Source organism: Cervus elaphus, chromosome 9 (genome assembly GCF_910594005.1).
Source record: "Cervus elaphus chromosome 9, mCerEla1.1, whole genome shotgun sequence".
Taxonomy (NCBI): domain Eukaryota; kingdom Metazoa; phylum Chordata; class Mammalia; order Artiodactyla; family Cervidae; genus Cervus; species Cervus elaphus.
In genome coordinates, this window is record NC_057823.1 from 15,303,390 (window position 1) to 15,322,664 (window position 19,275).

The following is a 19,275-nucleotide window of genomic DNA, read 5'->3' on the forward strand; positions in this document are numbered from 1 at the left end:
ACTATCCTGCTCTCGACTTAGGACCCGAATGCCCTTGTCTACCCTTGAGCAAGACTATCAAATCCCCTCCACTGGCAAGATCCTTTAGTGTTCCCTAAGTCCATAGAATATGTTATGGCCTGCCTTTCTCCCGCGCAAAGGCTCCGATCATAATGTGGTTAGACAGCAGAATTTCTTTCAGCTGAAGGGAAGGGACGTGAATGCGCCTGTATAACAGGGTGGGGCAACTCCACCTTGGTTGAGGAAAGACGGCGAGGTCTCCACTACCTCAAAAAGAGCTCAGGGAGGAAAAGAGGCGAGGCCACCCTGGGGATGCGCAAGGTTGGCCCAGACTGACCCCTAGCGGCAGTACAGACGCCCAAACGGCTTCCCGGATCCAAGATGGCGGGTATGAGGGCCGGAGCTGGAGTCCGGAGGAGATCACGTGTCGAGGGCGGGGCCTGCGCCAAGGGGCGGGGCGGCGCTCCAGGCCGAGCGGGAGGTCGGGGCTGCTGGCGCTCGCTGTTGGCTGATCTGGCCGCCGCTGCGGTGGCGGGGCTGCGCGGCCGGGGTCGAATCCGATCGGGAGCCATGAGCATGGACAAGGCCGAACTATGCGGGTCTCTGCTCACCTGGGTAGGTCGGGGGCGGGGCCACGGACAGGTGTACGCCTGCTCTTCTCACCCGGGAGCCCCGAACTTGGCTCTGTCCACCCCTCCGTCCTGGGGCTGGGAGGAGGCAGGGGTCGTCGGCCTGCTAGGCAGTTGGACTCTGGCCTGAGCACCTGCCCCGTCACGTGGCAGTTTTGCTGGAAAGAACAGGTGAGGCCACGCCCCTTTGTGGCTGGGTCTTGTGGAGGGGGAGGGCACAGGTGAGCTGGTCTGGTCACATGGTACCTATGGGGACCAGGTGACTTGTGTTTCTGCCCTCGCTTGGTCGCGCGGAGTTTGTTGAGCAGAGGTAGAGTGAGGCCACGCCCCCTCTGGTCGGTCCAGGTGAGCAGAGGCCACACCCCCACGGGGCTGGCTTGCTGGAGCAACTGGCCAGCAACTTCCGCCCAACCCTGTGAGGGTCCTGCTGACCAGAAGAGTCTGAGAAAGGGGCGTGGTTCCTTGGTCCCCGCCCCTGATTCTCCTTGTTGCACTTTCCTCTCCTCCCTCAGCTTCAGACATTCAATGTCCCGCCCCCCTGTACCAGCCCCCAGGACCTGAGCAGTGGCCTGGCAGTAGCCTTTGTGCTGAACCAGATGTGAGTGGGGCTGAGGGGGAGGGTCCCAAAGGAGTCCTCCAGCAGCTCATCCCACCTTCTCACCCCCAGAGACCCTTCCTGGTTCAACGAAGGATGGCTCCAGGGCATTTCAGAGGACCCAGGTCCCAACCGGAGGCTGAAGGTGACAGGTGGACTCAGGAATGGGGGACAGACTGGTGAAGAGTTGATCAGGGACCGGTCAGTTAGACATATCCTGGGTGATGAACAGACAGACCTGAACAGGAAGAGGGACAGATGTATGGGGACTAGCTAACTATGTATTTGTTCCTTCATTCTTGTATTAAGCAGGCCTGGGTGTGCAGCAAGGAGTAACACAGACAAAAAACTGCATACACAAGCATTAATATTGACTTCTAATGGCAGTTAGCTCTATGAAGCCAATAAAAGCTGGGTCGTGTGAGAGAGCCAACTGGGAGTGGGTGGGTGGTTACTCTAGATGGGCTGATCTCCAATGTGAGATTTGGAGGAATGGGATTCCAGACCCCAGGAACAGCAAATGGAAAGGCCTTCAGTTGGGAATAAGCTTGGTGTGATCGAGGAATGGATGGCAGGGAGGTTAGAACAGAAAGCAGGGGTGTAAGAATGGTAGATGAGGTCATCAGGGACCTGGCAGGCTGGAGCAGGGAGGTAGATTCTATTTTAAGCAGTGTAAAGTCAAGAAAGGATTTAGTAGAGGAAAGACACAAACCTGGCTGGGGCTTTGAAAAGCTCCCCCTGGCTGTTTGTGGAGGAACGGAGGGGAAGCAGCAAGACGAAGCTGTTGTAACTATCCGTGTGAGAGAAGATGATGGTTAGGGTCAAAGGGTAGTGGGGCAGGTGGTGAGAAGTGACTGGATCTCTGGTACATGTAAATAATATGGGAAGGTGGAGAAGAGCAGGCAATCAGACAGGTCAATCCTAGGAGGGAGGACATTCAGACAGAGAATGGGGCCAAATAGGATGAGATGACCAGGGATTAGGAGGTGAGGCAGAGAAGAAGAGGATGAGCTAGACAGGTTCAGGGTGGGGTCTGCCTGGCCCCTTCTGGGGCCTTTGGGACCCTGGACACAACTCCTTGCCCCTCCCCAGGTCAGCAATCTGAAGGCGATCTTACAGAGCCTGGTGGAGTACTCCCAGGATGTGAGTAACTATAAAAGGATTTAGTGGGTTAGGTTGGGAAGAGCAGAGGAAAATCCTTGAGCCCCTGATATCCCTTCCCCGCCCCCCCCATCCTCAGGTCCTGGGGCATCCCATTTTGGAGCAGCACCTTCCAGATGTGAGCCTCATTGGCGAGTTCTCAGACCCAGAAGAGCTTGGCAAGCTGCTTCAGCTGGTTCTGGGCTGTGCCATCAGTTGCGAGAAAAAGCAGGGTATGGGAGGATAGGGGTGGTCCCTAATGGGAAGACCAAGAAAGCCCTCCTTGCCCCTCCGACCCCTGCCTCAGTCTCCCCCACCTTGACCCCCAGAGCACATCCAGAGAATCATGACACTAGAGGAATCCGTTCAGCATGTGGTGATGGAAGCCATCCAGGAGGTAGGTGGGGGTGCCCACTGTGGCAAGGAGCTTCAGGGGAGGGGACATTTCCAGGGCAGAGGCAGCTGGGCACAGGCTCTGCCCTGGTAAGGCCTGGGCTCTGTGTGGAACTCAGCTGGCCAGATTTCTCTGTCTCATGTGTCTGCCAGCTCCTCCCAGCTCGAAGTCACAACCTAACATGCTAAAAGGGCCAGGTCTCAGAAATTCCCAGGAGGTCCAGTGGTTAGGAATGAGTGCTTCCACTGCCATGGCCTGGGTTCAGTCCCTTCTCTGGATCTAGGATCCCAAATACTTCTCAGTGCAGCTAGGGGTTGGGGGGAGGAAGGACCAGGACTCCCTTTTTGTTGGATACATGGGGCAGCCTCTGGACTGGGCTTGTTTTGAAGGACGAGGATTCTTAGGCTGGATTGTAGAAACTTTGGAGGCTGCCCTCAGAGGCCCCAGCTCATCTCCGTGTTCTCCCACTGCCCTCTCCCCTCGCTCCAGCTCATGACCAAAGACACCTCTGACTCCCTGTCACCAGAAACATATGGGAACTTTGATAGCCAGGTAAGGGGTGGGGACCTTGTTAAAGTCCACCCCTATTACTGATTTTTCCAGGGCTGCCTAAGGAGGAGGGGCTTGACCTTAAGCCTGTAAACCACTCCCATCCCCCAGGATCCTAGTCTCTTGCCAGGTCCCCAGGGCTCCTGAGTTGCCTTTCCTCCAGTCCCCTCAGGTCCCAGCTCTCTCTTAGATCCTGAGGGTTTCTCAGCTCCCTCCTCTCTGTCCCTGGAGATCCCAGCCTCCCTTTCCGCATCTTCCCCTGGATCCCTGAGTTTTTTGCTTCCCCCCCGGTCTTTCCACTCCTTTCACTAGTCCCGCAGGTACTACTTCCTGAGTGAGGAGGCTGATGAGGGGGACGAGCTGCGGCAACGCTGTTTGGATCTGGAGCGGCAGGTGGGGCCGAGATGGGGGTTCTCAGGTTCTCCCAGGGTAGGGTCGCCCGCACAGCCTCCCCTCCCAGCTCCAGCTTATCTGTATGCCCTGCCCGCAGCTGGTTCTCCTGTCAGAGGAGAAGCAGAGCCTGGCTCAGGAAAATGCGGTTCTAAGGGAGCGGGTGGGCCGGCCGGAGGATGAGGGTGCCAGCGGCCTCACTGCCAAGAAGCTGCTGCTGCTGCAGACCCAGTTAGAGCAGCTGCAGGAAGAGAACTTCAGGTATGGCCAGGCGGGGACAGGGCCAGCAGACCAGGGGCCTGGGGCAGGTACAGTCCCTTCACGTGACGCTTCCGCGGTCCCCCAGGCTGGAGAGTGGCAGGGAGGACGAGCGCATGCGCTGTGTGGAGCTGGAGCGGGAGGTCACGGAGCTGCAGCAGCGGAACCAAGCGCTGACCAGCCTGGCCCAGGAGGCGCAGGCTCTGAAGGATGAGATGGATGAGCTTCGGTGAGTGGCAGGTCCCCACTGCCAGATTGCCCCTCTGACGTCATTGTACCTCTGTAACCCCCAAATTCCTAGTGAGCCCTCACAATGCCTCATAGACTCTAAAGTACTGTCCTGAACCCTGCGACACTATCCTGGAACCCATCATGTCCTCTGGATAACACCAAAGTCCCTGGATCCATGGTGGGCCCCCCAGGGCCCCACGATGCAATAACTTTGCCCCTGGTGACACCTCTGACCCCCCATGACATGACTGACTGCCCCTTCTTATGATGCCACAGCATCCCTGAAACCACAGAGTGCATTGTGGGCCCCCATAGTACCCACCCCTGAACCTCAGTGTGCCTTCTGTAGCCTCAAAGAGCTCTCTTGTGATCCCCATGACACCCCTGTAATGTTAAAAGTTCCTAGTGAGCCCCTTCAAGAACCCCACATTGCTGTGCCTCAAAGATCCCCCATGACCCTTCTATGGCCCCTGCATCCACAATGCCCTTATTGGCCCCACAGCCAACTCATGACCCCAGAGTGTCCAAGGGGTCTCCTCAGACCCTTTGGGCTCCATCATTCCTTCTTAACTCCAGTCATTTTGTATCTCCCCGGAAAACCCCTGATTTTGATCTTGGGCTAACCATTGATGTTTGGGGCTTCCCAGGTGGCTCAGTGGTAAAGAATCTGCCTGCCAATGTGGGAGACACATGAGATGCGGGTTCCATCCCTAGGTCGGGAAGATCCCCTGGAGAAGGAAATGGCATCCCACTCCAGTATTCTTGCCTGGAAAAATCGCATGGACAGAGGATCCATGGGGTCCCAAAGAGTCAGACACGACTGAGCCACCAAGCACGAACACAACCATTTATGTTTAGGTCTTCCTTTATGCTCCCTAATGATCCCCCAACATCACCAGGCCCCGCTGACCCCTGACCTTCGTGACCCAAATGCCCAAGGCTGACATGCCCAAGGCTGACCTGACACCTTCCCCTGCCCTGAGGGCCTCGCATCCAAGCTGAACCCTTGACCGCAGACCCCCACCTCCTCTTCCCACTTGCCCCGGCCCCCAGGCAGTCCTCCGAGCGCGCCGGGCAGCTGGAAGCCACGCTGAACAGCTGCAGGCGCCGCCTGGGCGAGCTGCGGGAGCTTCGAAGGCAGGTGCGGCAGCTGGAGGAGTGCAACGCCAGCCACGCGGAGCGCACGCGACAGCTGGAGGAAGAACTGCGCCGGGCCGGATCCCTGCGTGCCCAGCTTGAGGCGCAGCGGCGACAGGTGCGGGTGGGAGCCTGGACCCGGACTGGGGTGGGGGTTCCTCTTGCCTGGCTAGTGACTTTGGCCTTCCCTCAGCGAGGTGCTGAGCCCTTCCACCCAGAGCCCGCCCCCTCGTTTACGTAGAGGCCACACCCTCTAGACAGGCCCACCCTGCTCTAGCTTTACAAGCCCCGCCTCTTCCAAGTTTCTTTCTGCTGGTCCCTCTGGCCCCACCCTTTCACCTTGTGCTCAGTCCCTGTCCCTCCCTCCCACACTATAGTCCTCTCCCCTCGCCTCTGTTCAGGTTCAGGAACTGCAGGGCCAACGGCAAGAGGAGGCCATGAAGGCTGAGAAATGGCTATTCGAGTGCCGCAATCTGGAGGAAAAGTATGAGTCGGTGGCAAAGGAGAAGGAGGTGAGGCTGAGGTGCTACTGCCCAAGCCCTACCCTGCCCATCAAGGCAAAGCCCATTTCCCAGGAGGCCGATCCTGCCTCAAGTGGCCTGTTGCACCCTGTCCCTCCAGCGGCTGTTGGCAGAGCGGGACTCCCTGAGGGAGGCCAATGAGGAGCTGCGCTGCGCCCAGATGCAGCCTCGGGGGCTGGCCCAGGCCGGTGAGTTGGAGGTTCATCCCAGGGCCTGGGAGAGCGCTGGCCTGGAGCCTCACCGGGCCACATGTGCTGTTAGGGCAAGCATAAAAGGCAGTGCCCAGGGCTTGTCTAGTTTGGGGTCGCAGAGCAAGGCCATGCAGGAGGGAGTCTCAGGTGGAAATAGGTGACATGGGCCAGTGGAAAGCAGCAAGAGCTGTCCTTTGGGGCTCTGAGGGGGTGAGCAAAGGCAAACTCAGGCCAAATATCATGGCTCCCTTTCAAGCTGGGTGTGGGGTTTGTGTTAAGTCAGGCATTGGCCAAACTTGAGTCCCCAAAGATGCTTCTTCAAAGAGGATCCTAGGGATGGGGACAGGAACTGTGGCGCCACCTGAAGACTTTTCTCGCATTCTCCAGACCCCTCACTGGATCCCACCTCACCGGCTGTGGGAAACTTAGCAGCCGAGATCCTACCTGCAGAGCTCAGGTATCCAGGGGTCAGTCACTCAGAGCTCTGGTCCCACTGGAGCCTGCCAGTTCCCACCCTCAACCCCATCCCCAGAGCAGGTACTTACCACTAGCCAGACCTACTCAGCTTGGTTCCCAAGACCTAGCTGGGCTTTTTTCCCCCCACCCTATGGACTGTAGTCCACCAGGCTTCTCCATCCATGGAATTCTCCAGGCAAGAATACTGGAATTGGTTGCCATTCCCTTCTCCAGGGGAATCTTCCTGACCCAGGGATCCAACCCAGGTCTCCTGCATTGCAGGCAGATTCTTTACCATCTGAGCCACCAGGGAAGTCCTTTTATGCTCACCCACTTCTAATTCTGTTTTCACCTGGCCGGGACTCTAGCCCTGTTGGTGGCTCACCTGACCTCTTTGGGATCCACCCTCAGTGCACCAGTTAGGTCCAACTCATCTGTCTCCACTGCCCAGGCAAAAATCCTTTGCCCAGCGCCCCCCACATCAGGTTCTGCCCCCAGGACACAGCCCTGTTCTCAGTGTATTCCCCGCTGGGATCAGTGTCCTGTGTCCTGCCCACATCAACTCCCAGTCCCGCGTTTCTCTTTGCAGTGTTTTCCTCTCCCTGAGCCCCATCTCAGTGTAGCCCTGCCCTGCCCGGATCCACCCCGAGACCCTGCTCTTGGCTCCGCCCACTTTGCCCCACCCCCACCAGCGCCCCGCCCACCCACTGCACCGCTCAGTCCCGGGTACTGTAACCCTACCCCAGGGTCTGACTGGGCCCTTCCCCTGGCCTCTGTCCCTCTCCCGGCCCCGTCCGCCCAGTTTCCCTGCCGGAGCCCTGTAGGCCCGAGTGGTGACCCATCCCCAGCCCTGCTCACTCCTTCCCGGTCCGCAGGGAAACACTCCTGCGACTTCAATTGGAGAACAAGCGGCTGTGCCAGCAGGAGGCGGACGACAGGGAACGGCAGGAGGAGCTGCAGCGCCACCTGGAGGAGGCCAACCGTGCGCGCCATGGCCTGGAGACGCAGCACCGGTGAGGACCCACCCTGCGAAGGGGGGCCTCCCGCGTCAGCTTGGAGGGGGCGTGAGGGAGGGCGCAGGCACTGAGCGGGGCCCCCACCTCCGCAGGCTGAACCAGCAGCAGCTGTCGGAGCTGAGGGCCCAAGTGGAGGACCTTCAGAAGGCCCTGCAGGAGCAGGACGTGAGTGCCCACCTCCTCCCTGCCTGGCCCTGCCCTGTGTCCCCACTAACCCTGCTTTCTCTCCCCACTGCTGCCTGATGCCCCGTGCAGTCCATAGTAAGTACCTTGGGCTCAGAGTGCCGCTCCTGACCCTCACCCTCCGAGAAGGTTGGGACCTCTGGACACCTCATCCCCACACTCACCCAGCGCCTCTTCTCTCCTCCCAGTCAATCCTGCTGAAGAGGAAGCTGGAGGAACATCTGTGAGTCGGGTGGGGGGAAAGATTGGGGCAAAGGTGTAGGGGATGGATCTGGTGTCCATGGGGAGTTGTTTATGAGGCCGGGGGGTCAGCTCACCCGGGGTCTTATAGACCAAAGGAAGGTGTATGGACTATTTTGGGGGAACAATTGGGAGTCAGGGAATTTCAGCAAGGTTGTGTGACACAGTGGTAGTCACCTTTTATTACTTTTTTGCATTTCTAAAAAAAGATAAACTTTTTTTTTTTTTCCCCATTTTTGGCAACACAGCTCAGCTTGTGGGATCTTAGTTCCCCAACTAGGGATAAAACCTGGGCCCACAGCTGTGAAAGCTCCAAGTCCTAACCACTGGACCACTAGGGAATTCCCCCAAAATATAGTTCTTTATTAAAAAGAACTTTCTTAAGTAAATAAAGAAACTATTTTAATTAGCTATCACAATTATAGTTTAAAAACCAAAAGTTATACCAAGTTATACAGAAATAGCGGGTAAACATCTCAGTCTTCCCTCATTAACTCAGTTTCTGCCCCGTTCCACCCCCATTCCTATTAGTTCATTATGGAAATTTTTCTATAATTTTTAAAGCAAATTCAAATGAATATGAATATAGATTTTTACTCTCATTCCTTATTTACACAAAAGGTAGTATAATATGTACACTTTGCTTTCCCTACTTAACTAGTTAACTGGGGAAATTTCTTCTTATGAATAAATAAAGGGAGACCTTATTATTAATTTCTTGATATAGCAGTCTTTATCAACGGGGGTTCCATGGGGAAACTGGACCTTACAGAAGATGATTTTCATGACTATTCTCTCAGTTTTGCCAAGACTAGAATGTACCTAATGCCAACCTAGAGCACAGATAGCTATTTCCTTATAGAGGATGAATACCTGGAGGCATTAGGGCTTAATTCTGTAGAATTCTGGTCCAGAAGGGCTGGCATATAGCATTTTTTTTTTGTAATACCATAATTAACTCATTCTTTTAGGCATTTGCAATTTCAATCTGTGCAACAAAGTACAATCTTATATACGTATCATTTTGTTTATGTGCAAATATATCACACACACACACAAAATGGAATGGGTGGCTCCCAGGGCATATGCTTTTGTAATTTTAGTAGATATAGCCAAAGGTTCACTATTAGATGTTATACCAGGTTCCAAGTCCATGATACATGATATTAAGCTCACTTAGGGGGATCTTTGGGGTTTTGCTCCAGGTGGCAGAATGCCAACTATTAGCTTATATTTCCTTTCATTAGAAGAGATTTGCATTCTAGAGAGATCCCTGGCTGCTGGGTGGAGAATGGAACTGAAGAGTTGAGAGTAGAAGGCTGGCAAGGGATGATGGTGCCTGAACTAGCATGTGGGCTGTGGAATGGAGAGAAGTGGACAGATGGAGGGAGGGCTGGTCCAGGGGCCACCTGATGAGGGTCATGTAGAGTTGCGGCTCTGATGGCTAAAGAGATGATGGTGCCGGGGCACATAGCCCCCAGGCTTGGAGTCAGGCGGAGAGGTCTGCAGGAACACTTCTGGGAAGCAGAGAAATGGGCCCGGAACTGAGGCTGCCTCTGGCTCCCCACCTACAGGCAGAAGCTGCATGAAGCAGATCTGGAGCTGCAGCGGAAGCGCGAGTACATCGAGGAGCTGGAGCCCCCCACGGACAGCAGCAGTAAGGGGGGTGCTCAGCGGCCTGGATGGGTGGGGGGAGCCCCTAAGCTCAGCACAGAGCTTAGGGGCCACCTTGTCCCCCCAGCAGCCCGGCGTATCGAGGAACTTCAGCACAGCCTGCAAAAGAAGGACGTGGACTTACGGGCCATGGAGGAGCGATACCGCCGCTATGTGGACAGGGCGCGCCTGGTGAGGATGCTGGGTGCCCTGCTGAGGATGCTGGGTGAGGAAGCAGGCCTCTGCTTCCCACCTGGCATTCTCTGCCTCCTGTCCCCACACCTGTCCTACCGTATCACATCGCAGACTTCTACATCATGGCGATGGGGCCAAGGTCACCGTGACTGTGTCTTTCCCCACCCCTAGGTCATACAGAGCCTGGAGCCCAAGCAGCAGCCACCTGGGGGGGCTCCCCCGGATCTCCATGCCCTGAGGACACAGCTCCGGGAGCGGGACGTCCGAATTCGGCACCTGGAGGTGGGTATCCTGACCCCCTCTCACTACCCCCAGTATATCCAGTCCCTTCACTGTTCCCTCCTTAGCAGATGGACTTTGACAAGAGTCGAAGTCAGCGGGAGCAGGAAGAAAAGCTGCTCATCAGTGCCTGGTATAATATGGTGAGTGCACCATTACCTGTCTGAAGTACTGGGAGCGTGGGGGGTGCTGGTGTCCTGGAGGCTCATCTGACCCCAGCTCTGCCTCTCCCTCCCTCCAGGGCATGGCTCTGCAGCAGCGAGCTGGGGAAGAGCGGGCCCCTGCCCATGCCCAGTCGTTCCTGGCACAGCAGCGGCTGGCCACCAATGCTCGCCGTGGACCCCTGGGACGCCTAGCAACCCTGAACCTGCGCCCTGCCGACAAGCACTGATGAATCGCAGGATCCTGCCACCTGCCCAGCTTAATCCACCCTGGATTCCCCCAACTCACAGGGGGCCCAGAATTATGCCTCAGTTGGCTGCTTGCGAGCCTTGAAGTCACAGTCTCTGCCCCGTTCTCTCCCAGCTGGGACAAGAGTGTAGGAGGCAGGTGGGAGGCAGGAATGGGCCTACTCTTTTTAGCAATGTGGTTCTTATTCTTGATTTTTTTCCCTGGGGTTAGTGAGCTGCCAGGGGATAGAGTGATTTTATATTTGAAAAGAAAAATAATAAAGACTTTTAATCTGACCTGGCTGGACCCTGGGCACTGAGGGCAGGGGAGATGGTGGGCAAGGGGCTAAGATCATTGTTTTTAAGAAAAGCCTGGCTTATGTACTTTGTTGTTGTTGTTGTTTTTTGACTGAGCTGGGTCTTCATTTTGGCGCAGGCTTTCTTTAGTTGCAGCGAGTGGGAGCTATTTTTGTTGTGGAGCATGGGCTCTAGAGTGTGTGGGCTCAGTAGTTGTGGCCCAGGGGCTTAGTTGCTCTGCAGTATGTGAGATCTTAGTTCCTCAACCAGGGATCAAACCCAAGTCTCCTGAATTGCAAGGCAGATTCTTAACCACTGGACTGCCAGGGAAGTCCCTCTTAGTTTTTATTCTAAGTGAAGTGGGAAACACAGATGGTTCTGAGCAAAGGAGGCATGTGACCTGATTCAAGCATTCATAGGCTCCTTTTGGTCCTGTGGGAGGAACAGACTGTGGAGGTGTTAGGGTCAGAGCTGAGAGACTGAGTCACTAACCACGTGGGCGGTTGGATGATAGTGACGGCTCTGGCCAGAGTGGGAATCCTAGAGGAATGGGAAATGGTTGGATTCTGGATACAACTGGAAGATTAAGCTGATGGCATTTGCTACTGGGTTGATAAGGAGAAGCATGAAAGAGAGAGAGAATCTGGGGACTCCCCTGGCAGTCCAGTGGTTAACACTGCTTCCACTACTGGGCGCCTGGGTTTGATCCCTGGTTGGGGAACTAAGACACCCCTTGCAGCTCTGCTTGGCCAGAACATTCATTCATTCATTTATTTATTTTTTAAAAGGGACTTCTCTAGTGGTCCAGTGGTTAAGAATCCACCTTGCAATTCATGAAACACAGGTTGGATCCCTGGTCAGGGTACTAAGATGCCACATGCTGTAGAGGAACTGAGCCTACACCAAACCAAAAGATCCTGCATGACCCAGCAGAGATCTCATGTGCCACAACTAAGACCCAACGAGGCCACATAAATAAAAAAAATTTTTAACAAATAAATGATTTTTTTTTTAAAAGAAGTTGAAGATGACTCCCAGGTTTTGTCGTCAGGAAGAGCAAAGCTGATGGAAGATAAGCAAGTGGGGGGTTGACAGGGAACTGTCACATTGTGTTCCTGTGTGTTCCCCTGTGAACAGGGGAGCATGTTGTGTTCAAGGTGCCATGATATCCATATACAGAGATGTCGAGTAGTCAGGTGGCTCTCTGCATCTACAGTGTGGGAAGGGACCCTGGCTGGACTTCTAAATTCAGGAGTCATCTACATATGATTGATGTAAGACCTAGAGCATTGAAGAGGCAGAGGGGTCACTTGCAGAAGCAAGGCTGGCAGGAGAATTCCCTGGCGGCCCGTGGTTAGGACTTCTCACTCCATTGCAACGGGTCCAGATTTAATCCTTGATTGGGGAACTAGGATCCCTGCAACTAAGCTGCAGGGCGTAGCCAAAAATAAATAAACAAAACGTTGGGGGGAGAAAGCATGGTCCTGGGACCTGTGAGTCCTATATTGATGAATGAGTAAAACCATGGGCACTGAATGGGGCCATTTCAGAGAGTAGAATTTGGAAGTGAACAGGACATCATCAAATAATCCTTAAAGCATACCTAGCATAACGCCTGGCAGGAGTTGAATTTTTAGGAAAAAAAAAAAAAAAACTGCAATTTTATTGAGCACCTATTATGTACCAAACTTTTCTTTTACAGCCACTTTCATTTCATCCACACAGCTCAGGAGATGGGCACTCACTTATATGTCCATTCTAAAGAAAGAAGAAAGGCAGGGCGCAGGGATAAAAGCTTCTCACGCAGTGGCGGGAAGTAGAGCTGGTGGTAAGGCCCAGCAGTTCAAAAAAGCTGGAAGGATACCCCTCCCTTAATTCAGTCCTCGGCCCACAGGAGGCGCTCCAACTCTCTGTGCCAGACGTAAAGTTGGGGCGCAGACAGGTAAGAAGGGGGATGGCCGAGTCCACACGCAGCTTATGCAGACCCAAACTGCTGCAGGCAGACTTGTTTCCCTGTCCTTGGGAATTCAGGGTTCAAAGGTCTCAGGCTAGACTCTCCTCCTCCTCGCCAATGGGGCTGGGCAGCCAGGGCGGAGCCGGCGCCCGGGTCCCAGGCATCGGCACCACGGTAAAGGGCTCAGCGGGCGGCCTGGAGGCGGGGACCGAGGCAGGCGACTCGGGGCCGGTGGGGGGCTCAGACTCCGGCTCCGGCTGGCCTAAGTCGAGCAGCGGGTCTTCGCAGCCGCATTCCGGGACCGCGCCGTCTGGAGCGCCCGCGCATGCGCAGTTAGCAGCCATGGATTCCTCCGACACGTAGCTGTTCTTGCGCCGCAGCAAGGACACGCGCCGGCCCAGCAGGCCACTTGTGGCTATGCCCGCGCCCACTGGCAGGAGGCGCTGCAAGAAGTCGCCGTGTGCTTCGTTCGGCGGCGCGTCCAAGCCGTCCTGACGCTGGAACTGCATGTCCTCCTTGGCCAGCCTGCAGGAGAAACAGACGATCAGCGCTGCCGCCTCTCTCGTCTTCAACAGAGCTGAGACCAAGGCACGCTACTTTTCTTGCCTCTACCCACTTCACTGTTCCACTTCTCCCAGAAGTCTTGGCTTGCCCCCCAGAGCCTGGCCTTATCCTCTAGCTCTGGCTATGAGCAAACTTAGGCCTTAAAAGGCTTAGTTGGGGCTCTGCCTCGTGTCGCTTCTGGTCCGCCCAATCCTCATAGACTGTAGCTAGCTAGCCCTTAGTGTCCCGGCCCCAGACCTTGACCCGGATCCCTGACACCTCATCCTAGTCCTATTGACTGCAGCTTTTAGCTCCGAATCTCCAGGGGCCTTTAGCCCCGTCCGGGTCACCCACTGCCCCTTCAATTAGACACAACCCACAGTCATGTGTCCAGAGGATGAAATGGTTGAATGGCATCACCAACTCAATGAGTTTGAGCGTGAGTCGGACATGAGTTTGAGCAAACTCCAGGAGATGGTGAAGGACAAGGAAGCCTGTTGTGCTGCAGTTCATGGGGTCCCTAAGAGTTGAACATGATTGAACGACTGAACGAGACCCCGCCCAAAAGGCCCTGTCCACCCCCACTGGCTCACGTGATGTCGAAGGTAGAGCCCTGGAAGGAGGGCTGCTGCATCAGGAAGGCGGTGGCCGCGGTGTAGGGAGCGCGAGCCTCAGCCGCGTCCCAGTACAGGTCTTTCTCCAGCATGGCCAGGTCGTCGTACATTTCATCCACAGCCAGCATTGACACCTGCGCGTGAGGATATGCAGGGAAGGTGGGGCATGGAAAAGCGCTGGCCCCACAGGGTGGACCCCTCAGGCTGGGTAGGAAGGCGGCTATCAGAGAAGGATGGTTCAGGGGCGATGTGTGGAAGAGTCTTGGCAGGGCTGGGGCCAAGGTCGCTTTGGGAGCCTAGGGATGGTCTCAACTGAGAGAATCTCACCTGGAAGCATCGGTCGATCAGAAAGTTGGTCTCAAAGTCATCGTCATCCTCTCCGAAGGGGTTGATGAGCTGCTCAGCTACCTGAGTGGGGAGAGGGGAGGTAGGCAGAGCCCTGAGAACCCCTGCCCATTTCACCCGTGTTGTCCTGGCCTTGGGACCCCCACCCACCTTGAGCCAACCGGCATAGAAGAAGAACTGCAGCAGGGTGAAGATTGGCACGTACAGGTCCAGGTCGTGGTCTTTGTAGCCCTGTGCTGGGTCCAGGAACTGGCGGCCAATGAGGCAAGCCAGGAAGTAGCTGTACACAGCAATGGTCACCACCTGGGGGACAGAACGGGGTGCCAGTCAGGTCTTGAAAGTCATGGAGAGACCAGAGCTAGGATCACTAGTCACTGTGACAGAGTCTCAGCTAGTCCTTAGTTTTTACTTGAGACCAACGCTCCAGAGCCTCTGACATGGGATATAAAAAGGCCCAACCAGTTTACCTGGGTGTAGACAAGGGGCACGCTAATCCAGTCATAGTGAAAGAGCATCCCACACTTGCTCCGAAACACATTCAGCTCCTGGTGGGGCAAATATAGGTCATGAGGGGGCTGAAATATGAGCTCACACATGGGGATTAAGTAGGGGGGTAACGGATGAAGGTGAGTGGTCACCTAGTGGGAGGCAGGCCTGTGCTTCCAGGGACTAGAGAGAGTATTTAGTGGTGAGTGTGTACCTAGCGGCATTATTCACCTAGAAACCACCCCATAGAGATAACGTGTACACCTTGGGGCTCTAGATAAGGGTATTTGGAATCCGCCCTGTGAAAGGCACGTGGCAAGTCAGGAAATGACACAACCTCAGGGTGGGTGGGGTACAATTTCCTTGGTTTTTTTTTTTTTTTTAATGAATGACTACCCGGATAACCCACCTCCAGCAGCAGCTTTAAGGCGCCGTTGTCGCGGATGCGGCCCTCGCGCCGAGCCTGAGCTGCCAGGTTGCAGAACCAGACGCAAGGCACCCAGTACTTGTTGTAGGATGAGTTTAGGTTCTCGAACTTCTTGCGCTCCTCGCGGGTCATAAACCCTGCGGGGGCGAGGTCGGGAGTTATTTGCCCCGCCCCCTTCCTTGCCCCGCCGCCCGCGTCCCGTTTTGGCCGGAGCCTCACCTGCTTCCACCACGTGATCTATGGTGGGGAAGCGCTTAAAGACCGCGGTGCTGACCGAGCGCAGGATAAGCACCCCGGAGAGCCCTGCGTAGCGCATGAGCGTGCGTCGGTAGAGGCGGCCGCGCTCATCGCGTCCGTGCACTGTGCCGACCACGACGCACATGAGCGCGTCGGTCAGGGGCATGGATAGGTACTGGTTCCACCAGCGGTGCACCACCAGCGTCACGTAGAAGCCTGCGCGAGAGCCGGGGATGGGGGAGAGGGGCTCAGTTGGGAAACTAGGGTCAGGGGTTTGGGAGCCCAGATCAAGGGAAGAGGAGCCGACGTGGGTGTTGCATCAGGAGCACGGGGTAACTGCACGCCCACACCATGTGGGGCCACGTGGACTAGGAACCTGGGGATCCAGCCCTGAGGTCAGAGGTTGGTGCACGCTGAGTCACCCCGGCTGCTTGGATGTCATCTGGGATGGGAGATTAAGATCTCCGCGTATAGAGGTGAAGGAGGGCTTCCAGGTGGCTCCAGTGGTAAAGAATCCGCCTGCCAATTGGATCCCTGGCTGGGAAAGATCTCCTGAAGTAGGAAATGGCTATCCATTTCAGTATTCTCGCCTGGAAAATCCCATGGACAGAGGAGCCTGGTGGGGCACCGTCCCAGGGATCACAAGAGTCAGACACGACTGAGTACACACTTCGAGGTGAAGACATGGAGGCTACAGGTAAGTTGTCACCAAGGCCATAGGGAGCCCCTGAACCAGGGGTGTGTGAAGGGGTTGGGCACATGGTCTAAGTTAGGAAACCTAGGGCAAGCTTGTCACCCCATCCTTATGGGCCCAGAATGGTGGGAGGAAGGCTGATATTATGGGAAATCACTGAGGACAGGAGCTGGGACTTGTCAGAGAGATGCCCCTCAGGATGGACTTGAAATGAGGAAGTCCTATGGGATCTTTGGAGGGGGTCCCTGGGATGGCTCGGATGATAAAGAATCTGCCTGCAATGCAAGAGATCTGGGTTTGATCCCTGGGTCTGGAAGATCCCCCGGAGAAGAGAATGGCAACCCACTCCAGTATTCTTGCCTGGAGAATTCCATGGTCAGAGGAGCCTGGCGGGCTACAGTCCATGGGGTCTCAGTGTCGGACATGACTGAGTGACTAACACACTGGGGATCAGAACATGTGAGGGGAGGCACTGGTAAGCCAATGCAGACACAGATGGGAGTCCCTGAGGTGACCAGGGATAAGCCTGTGGATGACACGGAGCTCTCTCATGGGGGAACCTCAGGGGATACACTGACCAGGTGACCTCCAAGGTCCTGGGAATTGATGCCATATCTGGCGTAAAGGATGCAGAAATGGGGATGTGCGGGGATGGCTTTGAGGAAAGCAGGAATGGCTATGGGTTTCTTGGGATGAAGAGAAGGGGCAACTCCGGAGCGCAAACCCACCCAGCACGAAGGAGACCGGGATGAGACTGGCGTACTGGTCGCAGTAGAGGACGAGCTTCTCGAAGTAGCGTTTCTGCTCTTCGGTCAGCACGAAGCTGCGAGGGAGGGGGGCACGGGGTCACCGGCGAGCCCCCATCCCCAGCAGGCGGTCTCTCTTCCCGCACCCACTCCGGGGCCTCCCTGCAGCCCCTCCCCGGACCTCCCTCGGCACGGCACTCCCCATCCCCTCCCCACCGCACCCCCCCCCCCCCCCGGGCCGCCTCACCGGTAGGCGGCACTCAGCGCCATGTAGAGTCCGAGGAAACACAGCAGCTCGCGCCACAGGAGCTTATAGATGCTCCCGCGCCACAGCAGCAGCAGCTTCGAGAAGCCGCCGAAGCGCGCGTTCGCCACGCGCGCCGTGTACGTGACGGTCATCGCGGCGCCCGGGCCGGTCGAGCCAAAGGAGAGGGGGCGCTGGATCGGACCTAGGCTTGGGGGCCGAGGAGTGGGGGGCCGGGACGGGGCCGGGCTGGAGGCTACGGCGGGGGTGGAGAGGTGCGGGCCCGGCTCAACTCGGCGCCCTATTCCGCGCCCGACCACGTTACTAGCTCCTGGGTTCCGGCTCTTGCTCGGGTTCCCGTCTCCCCCCACCTGCTCTGCCCTACCTTAGTCCCCAGCCCTCCTTTCCAAGGCCCCCTCTTCCAGGTCACTCCCTTCCTTGGACTCCCGGTCCCAGCGTCTTGTGCAGACCTTCCCTGGCCCTCTCCGTCTATCCCCCACCCTCAAGACCCTTACGTTTTAGCCCTCTCAGATCCCATACTCCTTACCTGGACGCCATCTACACTTTCCTCTGCTCCCTGAGTCCCGAACCCTTTAGTTTCTAAGTTCCCAGGGCTCCAACTGAGTTTCGTCCCCAATTCTCTTTCCTCGAGTTCCACTTCGACCTTTCCTCTCCTCCTCCCCTAATCCAATCTGGGCCCATTCTCCGCCCTGCGCTTTCTTTTGAAGTCCTGCAAAGCCTGGTCCCCAGCTTCCTGGCCCTCAGGTCCCTTCCCACAGTTCCCCTGGCCTCAGACTGGCTCCCTCTGCTGCAGGACAGCCCCAGTCTATCCCCCTCCTACTTAATCGCCCTGGCTCTGCCCCCTCCCCCTGGCCCTGGATCCACCTGGACATTTCCTGTGTCCATTCCCTGCTCGCCTTCCACACCCTACCCTGAGGATTCAGATGGATTCTCCCTCGCAGACCGACTTGTCCTCAGGGTTCCCGGCTCCCCCAGGCCTGGGTCCTTCTCACCTGATGGCTGGTTCAGGGACACTTGGGACAAGGACAGGATGGGCTGGGCGGGTGGCTTCAGGGTTGGGTGGGGCTTAAGCCAGATTCAGTGAGGGAGGGGGCTGGGGAGTGGACGTGGGTGGCCCTTCCCTGGCCCTCCCCCCAGTCAGTTGCACAGTTGCATTCTGAGAACTTTGAAGTCTCCTCAGTTTGTTACCTGGGGCGGGGGGTGGAGAATTCACCCTGACCTCCCTAGGTCCTCCCTGTCCCTTCTCCCAGTCAGTCACTGGCAGGTCCCAGAGACTTTAGCCCTAGAGCTGGGGGAAGGAGCAGAAACCCTGTCTTTACCCAGCCCAGTTGTACACACACTGCTCCATGAGGCTAGGTCACTCGAAACTCACCTGTAATCAACCATAAAGATGCACGTGGAAACATACCATAGCTCCAGACGTAAATTTAACTTTCCTCAACACAGCCTCCCACAATCACCGTGACCCAGAAAGAAGTCACACACTCTCACAAAGGTTTCCAGAGTCACACGAGAGACACTTAGCTGTACCCCACCCCCACTAACATGCAGATATAAAGCCAACGGACCTTAACCCAAACCCACCAGGTTCTCAGCTCTCAGGCACCCACACAGGGCTCCAAACAGCCACTCAGGAACACAAGGGCAGGGACCCAAGCACTTAATTCCTTCATAATTGTACTAGGTAATAAAGACACACACAAGGTCACACAACCAGCCAAGTGCAGACCACAGCCCAAGCCCAGAACACCATCACACAGGGGACCATCACACAGAGGGAGGTAGCCTACATTTATTCCTGATCTCTCCCATACAAAAACACACCTGTGACCACATATGAGTTTGAGCATGCTCTGGGAGTTGGTGGTGGACAGGGAAGTCTGGCGTGTTGCAGTCCATGGGGTCGTAAAGAATCAGATACGACTGAGGGACTGAACTGATCACACATCAGATGCAGGAGTACCTGCCCTCAACACAGCAGCCCACAGTCCTGGGGTCAGATCCAGGTCTGGTGGTCCCTTAGATTTGCCCATGTTGCAAAGACACATTTGTGTAACACTGACCCCTCCCAACAGTCCCACAGACCCAGAGGGTCACATCCAGGAGTCAGGCTATCATCCCTCATGAAATTCACCTGCATTTATTTGTACATCAATCCATAAGACACACCCTCCTCAACACCCCTTCACTTTGGGTGGTGGCGGGCAGGAGCACACACACA

The 19,275-nt window shown here is 56.0% G+C and overlaps 2 protein-coding genes across 6 annotated transcripts; one reads left to right on the forward strand and one right to left on the reverse strand.

Annotated features, from left to right (window-relative positions):
• Positions 1-434: 434 nt before the first annotated feature.
• Positions 435-10,743, forward strand: HOOK2 (hook microtubule tethering protein 2). Of its 3 annotated transcripts, none has more exons than XM_043911338.1 (22): positions 435-615; positions 1,142-1,227; positions 1,297-1,369; positions 2,317-2,367; positions 2,465-2,597; positions 2,694-2,761; positions 3,248-3,310; positions 3,620-3,700; positions 3,798-3,958; positions 4,044-4,184; positions 5,240-5,441; positions 5,725-5,835; positions 5,945-6,032; positions 6,423-6,492; positions 7,367-7,504; positions 7,600-7,672; positions 7,879-7,913; positions 9,505-9,587; positions 9,672-9,775; positions 9,950-10,060; positions 10,126-10,200; positions 10,299-10,743. In XM_043911338.1, exons 1-22 carry the CDS (start codon positions 571-573, stop codon positions 10,446-10,448), a joined length of 2,142 nt encoding a protein of 713 aa, XP_043767273.1. In that variant the 5' UTR covers positions 435-570; the 3' UTR covers positions 10,449-10,743. The 3 variants fall into 3 exon arrangements, with proteins under 3 accessions (XP_043767273.1, XP_043767275.1, XP_043767276.1); XM_043911340.1 differs by having other exon boundaries at positions 10,129-10,200; XM_043911341.1 differs by having other exon boundaries at positions 9,675-9,775.
• A 1,665-nt stretch (positions 10,744-12,408) lies between these two features.
• Positions 12,409-18,087, reverse strand: BEST2 (bestrophin 2). Of its 3 annotated transcripts, none has more exons than XM_043911348.1 (10): positions 17,965-18,087; positions 17,037-17,289; positions 16,772-16,866; positions 15,332-15,565; positions 15,095-15,249; positions 14,667-14,744; positions 14,350-14,502; positions 14,182-14,262; positions 13,834-13,988; positions 12,409-13,222 (listed from the first exon to the last, which is right to left on the reverse strand). In XM_043911348.1, the coding sequence occupies exons 2-10, from the start codon at positions 17,186-17,188 to the stop codon at positions 12,787-12,789; spliced, it is 1,539 nt and encodes a 512-aa protein (XP_043767283.1). In that variant the 5' UTR covers positions 17,189-17,289; positions 17,965-18,087; the 3' UTR covers positions 12,409-12,786. The 3 variants fall into 3 exon arrangements, with proteins under 3 accessions (XP_043767283.1, XP_043767285.1, XP_043767286.1); XM_043911350.1 differs by having other exon boundaries at positions 18,047-18,065; XM_043911351.1 differs by lacking the exon at positions 17,965-18,087 and adding an exon at positions 17,581-17,947.
• Positions 18,088-19,275: the final 1,188 nt, after the last annotated feature.

Coding starts and splice junctions, on each gene's coding strand:
- HOOK2 (XM_043911338.1), top strand. CDS start 571: ATGAGCATGGACAAGGCCGAACTATGCGGGTCTCTGCTCACCTGG. Junction 1,370..2,316: donor GTCCCAACCGGAGGCTGAAG/GTGACAGGTGGA, acceptor GCCCCTCCCCAG/GTCAGCAATCTGAAGGCGAT. Junction 10,061..10,125: donor TCCGAATTCGGCACCTGGAG/GTGGGTATCCTG, acceptor TTCCCTCCTTAG/CAGATGGACTTTGACAAGAG.
- BEST2 (XM_043911348.1), bottom strand. CDS start 17,188: ATGACCGTCACGTACACGGCGCGCGTGGCGAACGCGCGCTTCGGCGGC. Junction 16,867..17,036: donor GCGCTGAGTGCCGCCTACCG/GTGAGGCGGCCC, acceptor CCTCCCTCGCAG/CTTCGTGCTGACCGAAGAGC. Junction 15,250..15,331: donor AGATCACGTGGTGGAAGCAG/GTGAGGCTCCGG, acceptor TCGCCCCCGCAG/GGTTTATGACCCGCGAGGAG.